The sequence below is a fragment of the Lutra lutra genome, chromosome 12, assembly GCF_902655055.1.
Source record: "Lutra lutra chromosome 12, mLutLut1.2, whole genome shotgun sequence".
Classification (NCBI taxonomy): Eukaryota; Metazoa; Chordata; class Mammalia; order Carnivora; family Mustelidae; genus Lutra; species Lutra lutra.
Window position 1 is genome coordinate 94263952 of NC_062289.1, and position 16840 is coordinate 94280791.

At 45.2% G+C, this 16840-nt stretch overlaps 1 protein-coding gene across 2 annotated transcripts; it reads right to left on the reverse strand.

The window, feature by feature from the left end:
- Positions 1-883: 883 nt before the first annotated feature.
- Positions 884-16615, reverse strand: LOC125082320 (2'-5'-oligoadenylate synthase-like protein 2). 2 transcript variants are annotated; one of them, XM_047697798.1, is made up of 7 exons: positions 16214-16615; positions 15519-15882; positions 8039-8327; positions 7071-7246; positions 4324-4565; positions 3697-3838; positions 884-1788 (listed from the first exon to the last, which is right to left on the reverse strand). In XM_047697798.1, exons 2-7 carry the CDS (start codon positions 15714-15716, stop codon positions 1315-1317), a joined length of 1521 nt encoding a protein of 506 aa, XP_047553754.1. In that variant the 5' UTR covers positions 15717-15882; positions 16214-16615; the 3' UTR covers positions 884-1314. The 2 variants fall into 2 exon arrangements, with proteins under 2 accessions (XP_047553754.1, XP_047553753.1); XM_047697797.1 differs by lacking the exon at positions 16214-16615 and having other exon boundaries at positions 15519-16096.
- Positions 16616-16840: the final 225 nt, after the last annotated feature.

Here is a 16840-nt window from a genome sequence, read left to right on the forward strand (position 1 = left end):
CACAGACTACTGAACCCTACCACCAGAGGACCTGACTCAGGTAAATCTGGGATAGCTGCTGAGAATTTTCATTTTTAAGACATTCCCAGGTGGTGTGCTGATTCTGCTGGTCTGGGGTCCATACTTGGAGAATGATGACTTAAGAGCTTTGAGTGTTGACAGATAGAAACACGAGGGAAAAGGGATAGTTGATTCGGTCACAGTGTCATGATCCAGAATTCGGTGCTCTGGAGCTTTGAGAGTTTGGGCACACCTGGTGTGTTTTGAGAGTGATGAGGAGAGATTGAGAAGCAAGCAATCACTTAATTGTCAAAGACCTTGAATGCCGAGACAAAGAACTTAAACTTTATTCAATAGGTAATAGGAGCCATTGGAGAACTTCCTGCAGGGAAGGGTATATTCATACTTATGCTTCTGAAAATCACAGTGGTCTGGGTGGAAAGGGGTGGGTGAGGGAACAGAACCATAGAAGTCAACATCATGTGCAGCCTGACCTGGGGACCTGTGGCTTTGAATCGAGGAGCTAGGTTCTTGTCTCACCAAGTCAAAGAATGACTCTCACCAACAAAGGAGGGTGAGTAAAGCAATAGAGTTTTATTAGCAAGGGTACAGAAAAAGCTCTCAGGAGTGAGGGCTCCCAACGTGGTTGCCACTGAGGGCTTGTAGTCTGTTTTTTTTTAATATATAATTTAAAAAAATTTTTAATAAACATATAATGTATTATTAGCCCCAGGGGTACAGGTCTGTGAATCGCCAGGCTTACACACTTCACAGCACTCACCATAGCACGTACCCTCCCCAATGTCCATAACCCCTCACCCTCTCCTGACCCCCCCTCCCCTCAGCAACCCTCAGTTTGTCTTGTGAGATTAAGAGTCTCTTATGGTTTGTCTCCCTCCAGATCCCATCTTGTTTCATTTATTCTTTTCCTTCCCCCAAGCCCCCAACGTTGCATCTCCACTTCCTCATATCAGGGAGATCATAAGATAGTTGTCTTTCTCTGATTTGTAGTCTGTCCTTTTATTGAGAAGTGACTGGGTGACTTATAGCCTTGAGTTTCTGGTGCCGTCTTGGCTTGAGCATGGACTATTGGTAACACCTTTAATGACGTACTTCTTTGAGGTTTGTTCATTTTCTACAATACACTGTAGCCACCAAAGAAAAATACTGCTGACCATCGGCCATCCGAGGCCAGGGGGCTGTTCCCTTATCTCTTGTTCACTCTGTTTTGGCGCTTCTGCTTGCCAGGAATAGTCTCAGAGCCTAGCCAGGGACCCCCATCTCTCCCTGCCTATACCTTAATCCTGTCCTCACTCAGGTTCTCCTCATGAGTAGGATGGTGTCACAGTCTTTAATCTGCAGGTCTGAGAGGCTGCGGTGATTCCGCAGTGTCCGATTCTGGAACTTTAGTATCTGATCCACCACAGAAATACCCCCAGCTTCCTCAATCTTCTCTTTCAAGTCACGGATGGAGTCCTCAGGGTGGATGGCATAAGGTTTGCTGTGGCCTTTAGAGTCCTTCACGAAGACCTGAATCTCAGGAGGGAAGGTCTCCAGTACTCGGATGCTCACCTTAGAGAAGATCCCATAATCTGCTAGTGTCTTCCGGCTGCTGAGCATTTGTCTCTCCCCACCTGGCTCAAGGAAGGAGAGACGCTGCTGCCCGTCGAAGCCCCACATCCTCCTGATCTCTATTTTCATCTTCCAGATGGGCCTGTAGGGGTTCACTGAGAATGTCCAGGCCTCCTCTCCTGCCTTTTTCACTGTCACCTGGACATCCCTTGCTGGCTGGAAGGGAAGGAGGACCAGATAAGGACATCTCACCGTCATGGCTGTTGTCTCCAAATCCTCCCTTTCCTGCCCACTGACAATATGATTGATTGCCTACGAAGATACTTACGGTAGGAGAATGTGCTATTGGTAATTTTCTCAGCCAGCAGGTATAAATTGGAACTGTTCCAGGCAGAGCAGAACACCTGATCATCCTAGGCTTACTGGACCGTTGAGTCGCCTGACTTGCCTTCTGACTCACCCTGATCAGAGTCACAAGTGGCAGCAGTTCTTGAAGTAACCATTCCTCCTGTGCCGAACTGTTCAGAGTCCCTATCTGTCCCATGGGGATAACATTAACACCTACACAGGTGTTTGGGCTACTCTAGGTTAAGTCATTTAACAGATGGAGGCGCAGGGACGTGTGGTCAAGGATATTCGCTGTAATAGCAAAAGTCTGGAAGCAGCCTAAAAATCTTTCAGTGGGGCAGTGGTCACAAAAGAGAAGGTACTTTCCTCCATTGGATCATGATATAGCTGTTAATCCAGGGGGACTTGAAGTCTAGTCCAAGTGTGTGTCCCTCGTCCCGGCGTAATTAGCATCATCCCATTTCATGCTCAAAAATATCCTGCTTTGGACTTTGTGTTACATGGTCAAGCCCTTTTAGGTCTACAGGTGTGGATATGGAATTACCTTTCTGATAATTTAACTGAGTAACATAAGTAGCCGAATCGTCTAAGTAAATAAAAGCAAAAAGGCAAAAAAGTTAGATTACAGTCAGACAGGAGCGTGATAGTGTGTGGGCGGCGTATCTATCCACGGAAGGAGATGCGGGACATCGATAAATGGATGTTGGGGAGAAGGTGGTACCGAGAGCCTGGGGATCGGGATGGGAAGGCAACTTACTTTAGTTGTGTGTTCTTTTCAACAGTGTGATTTTTAAAATTCTTTGCTAAACATGTGTGTTACTTTTTCACAAAACGATAATATTAAAAAAGGTGGTGGGGAGGGCTCTTAGCAAGAGCTGGAGGACAGTCCCGTGAATCTTGCCTTGCGGGAGCCTCCTGGTCCACTGGACATGCCCGTCAATGGGCCAGGGCTGGGTGGCAGGTCCTTCTCAGGAGTGAGGAACTGCTGCAGATCTGCCTTTGAGGTCAGCAACAGGATTTCCCTGCAGGCTACGAGATGTGGGACTGGCAATGAGATCTCTAGGGGCGTAGCAGGTTAGGGAAATGAGGTCTCTCTCGGTTGAGCCGATAGCCACGTCCTGGTCTTTGAACCCTGGATTCCTATAGTGTTCAGACCCAGGACTGCCATGGTCATGTGGGGGAAACCCGTAAATAGGGAAGGCGGGTGGCGCACTAGGGGTGTTGCTGTCTGCAGTGGAATCCAGTGCTCCTAACTGATCGTTTCTGGATACAGCTCTGAAATCTCTCTCTTTTTAAAAATAAAACTTATTTTTAAATATTTTTAGTAATCTCTACACCCAACATGGGGCTCAAATCCACAACCCTGAGATCAAGAGTCACATGCTTTTTGACTGAGCCAGCGAGGTGTCCCTTAAATCTTTTTTGACAGCAAGAAGAAGTTGAGCTTTCAACAACGCATAATAGGGAAAATGTTACCCCACAGGGGGTATGTATGCGATAAAGTCTTTGATTTATCTTTCCAGTGGCTACAGAGCAGGGAAGAAACTGCCCATTTTACAGGTGAAAGAACCAAGGCCAGATACTTAGAGTAGAAGGGGAAGACTTGCACATCTGGTTGCCTGGGACATCTCCATGGTGTGGGGGGGGTGCTACCTGTCCTGGGGTCTTAGAGGTGCTGTGGCCAGAAACCGAGGGGGTTCACTGGGGGGAGGGTGCTGAAGTGAGGTCAGCACTGGGTCATGACTGAGGCATGGGATGGCATGGGGATGATCATACCTGTATGTACCAGGCCTGGTTGGGGTCGTCAGTCCTGAAGCGGGCCTGTTCCAGTTCACGAACAGCCTCTCTGGCCACCAGGTCCCATCTCTTTTTGCTTCCCAGGTTGTTGGTAGGATCAGCTGGGTCCAGGATAACTGGCCTGGGAGAGAGAAAGGGAAGTAGATCTCCATCACACTTAGGACTCTGGCCTCTGTCACTGAAGTCTGTAGGACGTGCAAGGCCTCTGTGTAGGGAGGCCTCCCTGTAAGCTAAACCTTGTTTGTGATTAAAGGTGTAACCTAAGTTGGCCTGGTCAGAGTGAATCTCGGGGATTCTGCTTAGAACGCTAGGGCAAAGGCACTCTCTCTTGTAGTGAAAGGGATGAGGGCAGATGAGGAGACTAGAACTGATGTAATCATATTCACCTGAATTCAAAGGCAAAACACAGGGAAGGGCAGGGCTGAGTGATTTCACAGACTGCAACCCTGATGAAATAGCGAACATCTGGATCACACCATACCTGAAGCTTCATTTATCCTTGGGCTTCTCAGTTACAAAAGCCAATAAATTCCCCTTATTTAAAAAAGCGTGTGAGTTGGGTTTCCTGTTCCTTGAAGCTGAAAATAATGCCACCAATCTACTCACCTGTGTTCCTTCAAACGTTGTTTGACATAGATTCTGACAGTCTCATTTTGGAAATCATAGTACTTGGTCCAATATATGCAGATGTTTTGATAATTGATGAGGAGTTCCATCACAGCTCTATACCCTTCATCCAGGATGAAGTTGTCGCTTTGGTTTGTGCCTATTTCCCAGGCATAGATGGTCAATAGCTCCAGTGCATATTTTGGGGGCAATGCTGCATTTCGATATTTAGGTTTCAATTTCTGTGGGTTTGCGGGGAAAGGGAGACAGAGAGAGAGAGAAAATAAATATGAGCTGCTACCCTGGGAATTGAGAATTTCCAATTCTCTCTCTTTCTAGATCCCAGTAATATTTTGTCAACTTCAGGAATGCCTGGCTGGCTCAATAGATAGAACATGGTACTCTTGATCTCAGGGTTGTGAGTTCAAGACCCTGTCATGTATAGAGCTTGCTTAAAAATAAGTAAGTAAAAATAATAAAGAAAATAACTACTTTGTCAACTCCATTTTATATCTGGACTATGTAGCACATCCATGAAATTTGAAGTGGGTCTAGAAGCTTGGTCTCTAGAAGGATTACGTCCCGTGGCCAGCAAAATTTCCACGACAGGGGAAACTGAAGCCTCTCATAGACATGTTAGGCCCCATTAGTCTATGTTCTTGAGTTGGAATGGGGGAGACAATGCAGTATGGTGAATATAGGGTCTAATTAAAGAAAACAAAAGCACATGGACACACTGAAAACATAACACAAAACCCAGAACAAATGGAAAGATGGAAAAAGAGTTAAGAGTGCGAAATTTTCAGTTCCTCAAAAATTCATTTAGAAATTTATTGCAATTACAATTTGAATCCCACCAGTTTTTTAGTGGGAGAAAAATGATCTTAAGATTCAAATATAGGAATAAATGCTTAGGAAATCCAAGAAAATTGTGAGAAAGAAAAAGAGAGAGGTTGGGATTTGTTTTCTCAGATATGTCTTATAAATATGTTTTTGGTGTCAGAATAAGCAATAGCCAAGTGTAACAGAATGGATAGCCCAGAACTAGTTCCCAGTAGATTAAAAAACTTAACAAAGACTGACAAGGGTGATGGAAGATGGGAAAAAACGTGCAATCCAACAAATGATGCTGGCACAATTTGTCCACCATCTGGAAGAAAATAAAGATAATTCCACTGTGGTACCAAAGACCAAAATAGTTTACAAATGGAGTGAAAGAATATGTGAAACATAGTAGAAGAAAATTAGAAGACCACCTACACACTGTGGGCAAGACAGAAAACCTACAACCCAGAAAAGTCAGACCTATTTGTGTGTCTGTTTTTAAGTAATCTCTACAATATGTGTGGCTTGAACCCATGACCCCAAGATCAAGGGTCGCACACTCCTCCAACTGAGCCAACCAGGCATCCTTCTTTGTGTATTTTATTTTATTTAATGATTTTTAAATTCATTTTAGAAAGAGAGAGAGATTGCCTGAGCATGGGGAGGAGTAGCGGTGGGGGTGGGGGGACAGAATCCTCCAGCAGACTCCCCACTGAGACCGGAGTCCCACTGGGGGCTGGATCCCAGGAGCCAAGACGATGACGTGAGCTGAAATCAGGAGTCTGCCCTTCAACTGACTGAGCCACCCAGGTGCCCCCCCAACTTTGTGTATTTTAAACATTAGAAAAATTATATTGTCAGAGATACTTTAATTAAGGTCCATAGAGGAGTGATCTATTAGTGAAAACATTGTAATACATGAGAAATAGCAGTAAATATCTACATAATTTACAAAAAGCTCTCACAACTGATTAAAAAAACCCCAAAACACCCAATGGAAAAAGATGCAAAATACATTAACAGGTTAACTCCCCTAAGTTCAACTCCAAATATCAGTAAGCAAATGCATTTTTGCAAAGAGTGGACTACAGAAGAGTAAGGCATCATGAGAGTCCACTTATGTGAGCTCTGGGCATGAGCAGTGTGAACAAAGAGAGAGGAATGAAGGGATAGTCTCCAAAAACGTTTTTGGTGTCATTTCAGGCATTTCATCTGAATTTTACCTTCCTTTTTATACTTCTTTTTGTGCATTACTTGAATTTTTCACAAGCCCAATGTAATGTTCAAATAATCAGAAAAAGTGATTATTATTATGAAAACTATTATTATTATGAAATGTTATTATTATAAAAACCAGCCTTGTTGATTAATAGCACAGTCAGGCACCTTGGTGTTTAAATCTCAGCCCAACTTTAGCCCTTGAGCCTCAGTTTTCTCATCCCTGAAATGGGGCTAATGTAGAATGCCTACATGACAGGGTTGCTGGAAAGACCAAAAAAATATGCAGAGCACTCAGAAGACAATTAATGCTCAGTAAACAGCAGCTTTCTTCCCACTGCTGTTACATGAAATACCTGAGGTCTGAAGTCTGTGGAAAATCACATTGGCGGAGCACCTGGGTGGCTCAGTCAGTTGAGCCTCTGCCTTCAGCTCAGGTCATGATCCTGGAGTCCCAGGATTGAGCCCTTCAGGCTCCCTGCTCAGTAGGGAGTCTGCTTCTCCCTCTGCTCTTCACCCTGCTCTCTCTCTCCACCTCCCCCAATAAATAAACAAATCTTAAAAAAAAAAAAAAAAAAAAAAAAAGTTAGCATACGCCTGCCCTCCCTCTTGTCTCTGTATCTCCCAGTCCAGCACCTCCCAGGCCCGAGCCGCCCAGCCCTGGCACCCAAGCCCCGCACCCAGCCCTGCTCTGAGCCCCATACCTGCTGGTGCCAGTACTTCACCATCCGCAAGAGGTTCTTTAGCTTAACAGGGCGACTTTTCACAAAGTGCCGCTGCAACTCTGTGAAGCTTGGCGAGAATTCCCCAGGGGGGGCACCACTGGTTATTAAGTCTTCATAGATTTCCGGTGATGGTTTAGAGTCCCGGCAAAAATTTTCTGGGAGAGAAAAGAACCTGGTTTAAGAAAATCCACCATCTGAGGACAAGAAGATGGGAAAAAACTGCTAGGTAGAGAGGGCTCATAAATGATCTCACACAATCCCCACTCCTGTATTCTTTCCCCCATTTTACATCAAAACAAGTAGAGGCTTACCGAGTTTGGTAGCCCCCTCAAAAGTCACAGAGATTTTAAATGACTCGCAATGGCCAAAGACTTTACCTTGTGTTGGGCACTGGGCTAAGCTCACTGAATCCTTAGAACAGCTCCATGAAGTAGGTAAAATCAAGTGGAACCATAAGGAGCACCATCTTTGTGGATCAAACATGGTCAAATATTGTCAATTTCCTATGGTTCAACCTGATACTATCCCATTTAACAGGTTGGTACATTGAGTCTTAGAGGTGTTAGATACCTTGCCCAAGATCACAGTTAGTAAGTCTTAAAGCTAAAATTAAAAGACATTAAGAGTTCGGTTTTTAAAATGATTCCTATCTAATCCTAACTCCAAAGACCTTGAAGTGCTTTCTTATCCTGGTGTTTCCCAGAGGGTCACAGAGGAGTCTCTCCTTGGGGTGGGTGGGAAAAGTCCCCTCTCTCCCCAGCATGGGGCATGGTAGCACATACATTTATGGAACGACTTAACTTGATACAGCTCGAGTTGCAGCCCCCCCAGATAAAGCGAACTCTACTCTCTCTTCCCTGGTTTCCACTTTCCTAAACTTCCCCCAAGGCCAGGTTGGTGAAGACCCCCTATTAGTTTCTCGGGCCCCAAACCATTATTGTCTTTACTCAGAGCATCATAGGCTGGGAGCACATCCACTCCAATGGCTTTACTGTTCTTCCTGAGCTGGACCTGGAAGGACAGCGAGCGGGGGACCCTGGTGGTCTCTTTCCGTGGGACCATGGTGATGCTGTAGGCCAGGCTCCTGCTGTACTTGGTCAGTCTCTTCTTGATGAAGTTGATGACAAATTCGCGGTGGTCTGCCTGGTCTTGGAAGCTGGAGAAGCAGCTCAAGAACAAGACCAAGTCCACATCAGAGCTGTAGTTCAACGTTGTCCCCTTCCCAGAGGAGCCACCCTGGGGAGGAAATTAATGTTGAAGCTTCACCTATCTTGGAGCCTAAAGCTTTGAGGTCAGGGTGAAGCCAGAGGCACCCATGTTAAGCTGTTTACATAGGTGCCAAAAGGAGACCTTGGTCTCTTCCATATGTGGTGGACTTTGCTGACCACTTTGTTGATTTAGACAACAAATTTGATTTAGACAAATTAAGTGCATGATTAACTATTCAAAGATAAAATGAAAGGTAAAACACCACTGCACCTCAGGCCCTAAGCTCCTTCTGCAGAGGCACCCACAGTTACCAGCTTCTTTTGTATTATTCCAGAGATGCTTGATGCCTAAACCCACGCTGTCCAATATGGTAGCCAAGAGCCACATGTGGCTAATTACATTTGAATGAAACGAAATTTATAAATACAGTCTTTCAGCCATACTAGCTTCCGTCCAAGTGCTCAATAGCCACCCACAGAGAGTGATGGGGGGTACTTGTAGAGAACATTTCCATCACTAGGAAAGTTCTATTGTATATTTCTGGCCTAGACAGACAGACTTTAACATATATATTTTGTACATACATTTTGTGCGTATAGGCACAAACATATATTTTGGACATTGTGTGTGTGCATGTGTGTATATGAAGGATGCTGGAAACCCTAGTGCATTGGTAGCATACGTGTTCATAGAATGAGGCCCAGCTGTAGCCTTGAAAGTTACATCATAAATCTTTCCTCCTGGATAAGAAAAAAGCTGGAAAAGGAATTTAGATGTCACGGACAAGCATCCAAATTCATGGACAAGGTGATGATGGAGTTTCCCCATTAGAGGGGGACTGAGGATGATGGAAAGTCCTGCCTGCCTTTATTTACTTCACTTGCAAATCATTTTCTTGCCTGGTCCTTTTCCCCACTTACTGCTGATGCACTTGCAGAGAATGAACTAGAAAACTACATGTTCCTAATATTTGGTCAAAAGAAATCTCAACAAGAAAATCAAAAATTGTTTTCTCTTTCTCAAAAGTGTAGAAATGCAGCCACTGTCCTGAGACCTGATTTGTGACCCAGGATGTGATCTACTCTGGAGAATGTTCCATATGCACTTGAGAAGAATGTGTATTCTGTTGCTTTAGGGTGGAATGTTCTGGATATATCTGTGAAGTCCATCAGGCCCAGTGTGCCACTCAAGGCCCTTGTTTCCTGGTTGATCTTCTGCTTGGATGATCTGTCCATTTCAGTGTGTGTGGGGGAGGGGTTGTTAAAGTCCTCTACTATTACTGTATCATCAATGTGTTTCTTTAACTTTGTTATGTATTGGTTTATATACAAGTCTGCTCCCAGGTTAGGGGCATAGATATTTACAATTGTTAGGCCTTCTTGTAGGGTGGACCCTTTAATTATGTTATAGGGTCCTTCCTCATCTTATAGTCTTTGGTTTAAAATCTAATCTGTCTGATATAAGGATTGCCACCCCAGCTTTCTTTTGACGTCCATTAGCATGATAAATGGTTTTCCACCTCCTCACTTTATGTCTGAAGTGTCTTTGGTCTAAAATGAGTCTGTTGAGGTACTTGGGTGGCTCAGTCGGTTAAGTGTCTGCCTTTGGCTCAGGTCATGATCCCAGAGCCCTGGGATTGAGCCCTGGGTTGGGCACCCTGCTCTGTGGGGGGTCTGCTTCTCCCTCTCCCTCTGCCTGCTGCTCCCCCTTGTGCTGTCAAAGAAATAAATAAAACCCTTTAAAAACAATAAAATGTCTCTCTTGCAGACAGTGTATCAATGGGTCTTACTTCTTTATCCAATCTGATACCATGTGTCTTTTGGTTGGGTTATTTGGCCTATTTATATTCAGAGTAACTATTGAAAGATACTAGTTTAGGGCCATTGTATTACCTGTAAAGTTACTGTTTCTTTCTGGTCTATGTTACTTTGGGGCTCTCTCATCACTTAAAGGATCCCTTTTAATATTTCTTGTAGGGCTGGTTTGGTGATCACAAATTCTTTTAGTTTCTGTTTACCCTGGAAGCTTTTGATCTCTCCTTCCACTCTGAATCACATTCTAGCTGGAAAAAGGATTCTTGGCTGCATGTTTTTTTTTTTTTTTCCAATTAGCATTCTGAATGTATCATGCCAGTCCTTTCTGGCCTGTCAGATCTTTGTGGATGGGTCTGCTGCCCATTTTTTAACATATCATGAAATCTTTAATAAAATTAAGGAGGGATCACTGTTATATTTAAAAAAGACAAACTGGGATGGCCTGGCTGGCTCAGTCAGAGGAGCATGCAATTCTTGTTCTTGGGGTTGTGAGTTCGAGCCCCACACTGGGTGTGGAGGTGACTTAAAAACGAAATCTTAAAAGATGAGTAAAAAAGCACAAAAAAGTGCATACTATATGATTGCATTTATACAAAATTCAAGAACAGTTGAGACTAATCTATGTTGTTAAAACTTGGGCTATGATCAGTTGTCTCTGGCAAGAAAGAGAGGAGAACATTCACTTTTTGATCTGCATGCTGGTTACACTTGGGAATTCATTATGAAAATTCATCAGGCTGTACCTTTATGATTTGTACACATTTTTCGTATGTTAAACGTTATTAGGAAAGTATTCAAGAAGGGTACAAAATTATTTTTAGGTAATCCCTAAGCAAAATAAATATTTTTTTGAAGATTTTATTTATTTGACAGAGAGAGTGAAAGAGGGAACACAAGCAGGGGGAGTGGGAGAAGCAAGCTTCCTGCCGAGCAGGGAACCTAATGTGGGGCTCGATCCTAGCAACCTGGGATCATGGCCCAAGCCAAAGGCATACTCTTTTTTTAAAAAAAAAAATTTATTTATTCATTTGACAGACAGAGATCACAAGTAGGCAGAGAAGCAGGCAGAGAGAGAGGAGGAAGCAGGCTCCCCGCCGAGCAGAGAGCCCAATGTGGGGCTCGATCCCAGGACCCTGGGATCATGACCTGAGCCTAAGGCAGAGGCTTTAACCCACTGAGCTGCCCAAGTGCCCCCCAAAGGCATACTCTTAAGGACCGAGCCACCCAGGCACCCTAACCCTTTTAAGTAGGCTCCATACCCAGTGTGGAGCCCAATGCAGAACTTGAACTCACAACCCTGAGTTCAAGACCTGTGCTGAGATCAAGAGTCAGATACTCAACCGAGCCACCCAGGTGCACTTAGCACAGTGCTTTCGACATCCATCCATGCTGTTCCATATATTACCAGTTTGCTCCACTATCATCCCCGTTGTTATAGGTTGTACCTTGAGTTTTGACTTCCATCCCCCATCTTTCTGCTTATTGTTTACTGTACAGAGTTCTCAAATACTGTCTGTCCAGTGTTTCAGCTATAATTTGTGAGGCAGTTTGTAAGAAACTTACTTCCTCTTGGCTGGCACCAGAAATTACTAGTGTAATTTTCAAAAATCGTGAGGCAGTTTGGACCCCGGATTCCTATGTAATCTTAACTTTGGTACCAGGTTCCTTGACCTGGGGAAAAACAATAGTAGAAAAAGAAAGCATATGGATGTCAGTGGGGTGGCAGTGATCAGACACGGCCAGATGTCTTTGCAAAAGTTACTTCTGGTCCTAGAAGACTCTCCAGGCCACTCATGGTAGGAAATCCAGTGAAATCAGTACATCGAACTCAAGAATTAATTCCAGAACTCTCACCGCAATAGAGATAAATGAAACCAGGGAAATTAGATGCAACTTAGAAAATCTAGTGCTTAACAAGTTCCAGAAAGGCAGAGAGAAAGAACTGAATTATGTACAACGCACAGTGTAATCTCTTCCTTCCTCCTCATATAGAAACAGAAACGTTCGTTACAAATGTGTGTCCTTTATGCTATTGCTGGCTTACCAATGTTTATCCAAATACGGTGTTTAAATATTTGGCTCAGGACGCCTGTGTGGCTCATTTGGTTGGGCAGCTGCCTTTGGCTCAGGTCATGGCCCTGGAGTCTCGGGATCGAGCCCCGCATCAGGCTCCCTGCTCCACAGGGAGTCTGCTTCTCCCTCTGACCTTCTCCCTTCTCATGTTCTCTTGTACTCTCTCTCAAATAAATGAAATCTAAAAAAATAATAAATAAATAAATAAATATTTGGCTCTAGGCATTGTTGATCTTGCTCATAATAGCTGGACATAGCTATTGCAGGAGTATTTCAGCTTCTAGAAATAAAGATCATTGAGAGAACAAGAGAAAAGGGGAAGTGATTTTTTTTTCTTCTTCTCCAAATAGTCTTCACTTGACATGCGTAGTATTACCCATAAAGGAGAGAATGGGAACTTCAAGTCATGGGTATTTGAAGTAACACAAATGGCAGGTCTCCAATGGGAACACAACACTTTTAAATCCATAGAATAAATTTAACATACGTTCCTTTTTTGGTGTTAGGTCCTGAAATCAAAGAAGCTCAAGGAGGCCTACAGCAGAAAGTATGCATCACAATCACTCCAGGAAGTTCAGATATTTGGAAGAATCAGAGTCCAGAAGTGCAAAATTTGTATCTTTTTAAGCAACTACAGTAGCCTTTATTTCTTGAATTCCATTTGGAAGCTCATGCTTTGCTGATCACACTCCTTCAACTCTTTATTTAAAGATTCTTTGGGGGCGCCTGGGTGACTTAGTTGGGCAACTGACTGTTGATTTTGGCTCGGGTCATCTCAGGGTCATGGGATTGAGCCCTCCTGCTCTCTCTAAAAAACAAACAACAACAACAACAACAACAACAACAACAACAAAACAACTCTCTAAAGATTCTTTAAGGCTGCACATCCTTCTTTTGGCAGCCACAGTGTTAGAGGATTTTTGTCCCCCTAGTCCCATGGTTCTTGGTCCTGCTGCTTGGAAGAATGAAGAGGTAGATCTGACAGAGTGGTGGGCAGCAAAGCAAAGTTTATTGAGCGATAGAATAAAGCTCCTGGCAATGGAGGGGACCCCAGAGGGTTGCCATTTTGGCTTTCCCATCCAGGGGTTTTTATTAACTCTTTTGCAGGACTATCTTGAACATCTGGAGTGTTGGCCCCCTGTGGATTGGCTATGGAGGTGTACCAGTCCAAGCTTTGATCATGCCCCCGTCTACCTATTGGGTTATTGTTCCTGTGCTGCTGCTCGTTTGGGCTGTCATTTGGAGAACCAACTGTCTCAACTTGTGACAGTGACCCACGTTTTGTGGTTAATTGCTTTGTTTCAGGATATTCTGTAAGAGTCACTCCTACAGAGGCTGCTAGACAGGATGCCATTGTGGTTTTGTCTTGCTGTGAAACAGGATGCTGGCGGGATTTTGTCTTAGCTGTCCCCGCTCCCTGTTTTCTTGTTGGGGATCCTGGCCCTGATTACCTAAGTGTCCAATCAGCTACTCCTAACCATACCACCCCCAGGTGAAGCTTGATTTACTTAAGTAATTAGATTCATGGGACGCCTGTGTGGCTCAGTCGGTTGGGTGTCTGCCTTCAGCTCAGGTCATGATTCCCGGGGTCTGGAAATTGAGTCCTGAATAGGGCTCCCTGCTCTGCAGGGAGCCTGCTTCTCCCTCTGCCTGCTGTACCCCCTGCTTGTATGTGCTCTCTCTCTGACAAATAAATGACAAAATGTTTTTTAAAAAAGTAATTAGATACATGAAAATTAAGGGAAGCCTCACAAAACGGAGTCTGAGGCCAGAGGGGGAGGTCACCAGGGGGAGGGGTACCAACGCCAATTATAGGAATTATCCATGCAGACCACAACAGAACTGTAAACAGGAAAGAAACATCAATTGCAGGCCCCAACAGGAAATCATGTACATTGCATTTTCTATAAGAAATTTACCCTGCAACTCAGCCAATGAGAAAGTCTCATTACTCTGACTGGACTTCCCTTCAAAACAACTCCTGCACCTTCCTCTTCCTTCTCCCTAAATTCCTCTCCTTTGTATGTTGAACTTGCCTATGGTCTTGTCCTAGGGGGCTTGTGCTGAGTTGCCATTCTTTGTTATAAAGTAACTGGCTGTTAAATTTTTTTTGTGTGTGTGTAGGTTAACAGATATCTTTCATCTAGCAAAATTAGCAAAACCTAGAGGATGATCAAAGCAATTTTGATTTAGGGTGATGTTGGGTCCCAGCTCCAGGAAAGCAGGAGGAACAATAAAAATGATCACCTGGGCCGCCATCTTCCAGTTCCCCCCTCCAACCCTTGACTCTCCCGCCAAAAGGATGTATGCCCAGGTCAAGTCTCCATAGGTAACCCAATACCTATGCAGGAAACAGGAGTATCAGGAGCCCCCACCCCATACCCTCCGATCACCAAATACCTTACCATACATGGATGTGAGCCCATGCCCTGCCTTGGCCCTATAAAAGACCCCCACCGACTCCCTCCTAGTGCAACTTCCCCGACTCCCTTTTCTGGAGTCACGGAACCTCGCCCAAGGGTGCCCACCTCCTCCCAGAGGGACTTTCCTGGCTCCCCTTCTCCTGAGCCCTGAAACTTTGCCAGAGAGTGCCTTTAATAAATCTTGCCTTGCGCCTACCTGGCCTGGTGTTGTTTATCTCGCCTGCTTAACTTTACAGGTGATATGTTAAAAGTTGAATTATGTGGTCAGCTCCTAAAAATCCCTTTTAACCCATGAAGTACTCACAATTGCTAGATAGATTCTAGCATAACTATGTAGATATAGTACCATTTTAGGAGAAAAGTACAGATTATAACTTGGAGGGTACAGTAGGTTTAAAATAAGAAGATTTTATTTTATAGCAAGAGCAAGAGAGCACCAGAGGGAAAGCACGATGGAGGGGGGTGGGAGGGGGGAGGAAGGATTCCACACTGACAGTGGATTCCCAGTGGGGCTCTATCTCCCCATCTCCCCTTCCTGAGATCATGACCTGAGCAGAAACCGTGAGTCCCACGCTTAACCCACCAAGCCACCCAGGTACCCCAACAGGTTTTCTTCAATAAGAAACAAAAGCGTCCACTTTATCAGACCTATTATTCGTATTCCACCTGCCCCCGCCCCCAATCAGCTGGATCCCAAAATAATCTTCCTCCTCCCGATCATCCTCCTCTGTCAGACTTGTTACAGTTCAAAGGCACTTTGCCACAGTTTATCACGTCTCTTCCTTGTAACAAATCCGGATCAAAGAGGGGGCAGCCCAGAGACGAAACGACCCCTCCCCCAAGGTCACACGGTCTCCAGGTCACACGGGCTGGGAGTCAAAGTCAATCTTAAGTCCCCAGGAGCTCACCTTCACCACCTTCAGCACCCTGACTTCCTGGTCTAGAACCAGCTCATCACGGAAGCAGCGTTCCCGAAAGAAACGCTCTATTCTCTGCCAGGCATCCTTCAGTTCCTCTTTCCAGTCCGGGTCGGGCCGAAGGTTCTGCTCCACGAAGGCACACAGCGTGTCTGCAGGGGTGTAAGACGGGACCTCAAAGAGCGCCATCTTCACCAGCCCCGGCGGCCAGCCCGGCTGGATTCTCTGGGCTCCTCTAGGCTTTCCCCAGAGGCTGAAGGGCTGGGGAGCTCCTGCTACCCCTCCGCAGGCGTTCGGCCGCCCACAAGGCTGTTTCTTCCCGCTCCTTCCTGCTCAGGTCTTTGGGAAACCGAAACTGAAAACCGAAAGTGAATTCCTGAAACTGCAATTTTCTGGGCGGTGGAGGCTGTCAGGGAAAAGGGCTGAGTGTGGGGCCAAGCGCCCTCTGCAGATCACCCGCTGAGTCTCGGTGTGAGCGTTTCTCCCCACCCCCGTGCCCCATTTCCTGCTGCTTGCAGAAGAGACCCCCCACCCGCTACAGGAGCTGGATTCTGTGGACCCCTGGGGGTAAGGAGGTGCTGAAGCCTTGGCGGGAAGGTGGGGGCTTGGGCTGAGCCGGAGAAGTCCTGGAGCCAGGCCCAGAACCAGCAGAGCTCTTTCTTTTCTAAGAGCAAAGGGAAACATACCTTCAGTTTGCTACTTTGTTCCTAAGATCCAGGTGAAGATCCCCTTATCCCCAGGATGATGCAAAAAAATAGCAGAGCTCGGGGTTAGGAATTCAAAGCTACCCTCATCCCAACTCCATCAACAAAATGCCAGAAAGATGTTTTCTTCTTGTTTTTGTTAATGGCAAAAATAAGATTTTTGCCACTCGTTGAAATCATAGGTATGGAGCAAGTGTGGGGAACCCACGACTGTGGGGAGGAGACTGGGTTTAGGAAATATGGACATGAGAGGTTTGCTGAGGGGCCAGGAGGCCCTGATGGCTGGCTGCACAGGCCAATCCAGGTTTGGTGGGAGGGATAAAATCAGCAGATTTGCATAAACAACCAACTCCAGAGTCTGCAACATCGGGGCTGATGTGGGGCGCCTGGGCGGCTCAGTGAGTTAAGCACCTGTCTTCAGCTCAGGTCCTGGGATGGAGTCCTACACTGGGCTCCTTGCTCAGCAGGGAGCCTGCTTCTCCCTCTCCCTGCTGCTCTCCCTTCTTGTGCTCTCTCTGACAAATAAAATCTTAAAAAAAGAAGAAAATCATAAGGAGGAGAAAATACACTTACAGCACTGTATACAGTATTTAAACAAATCTGCATATA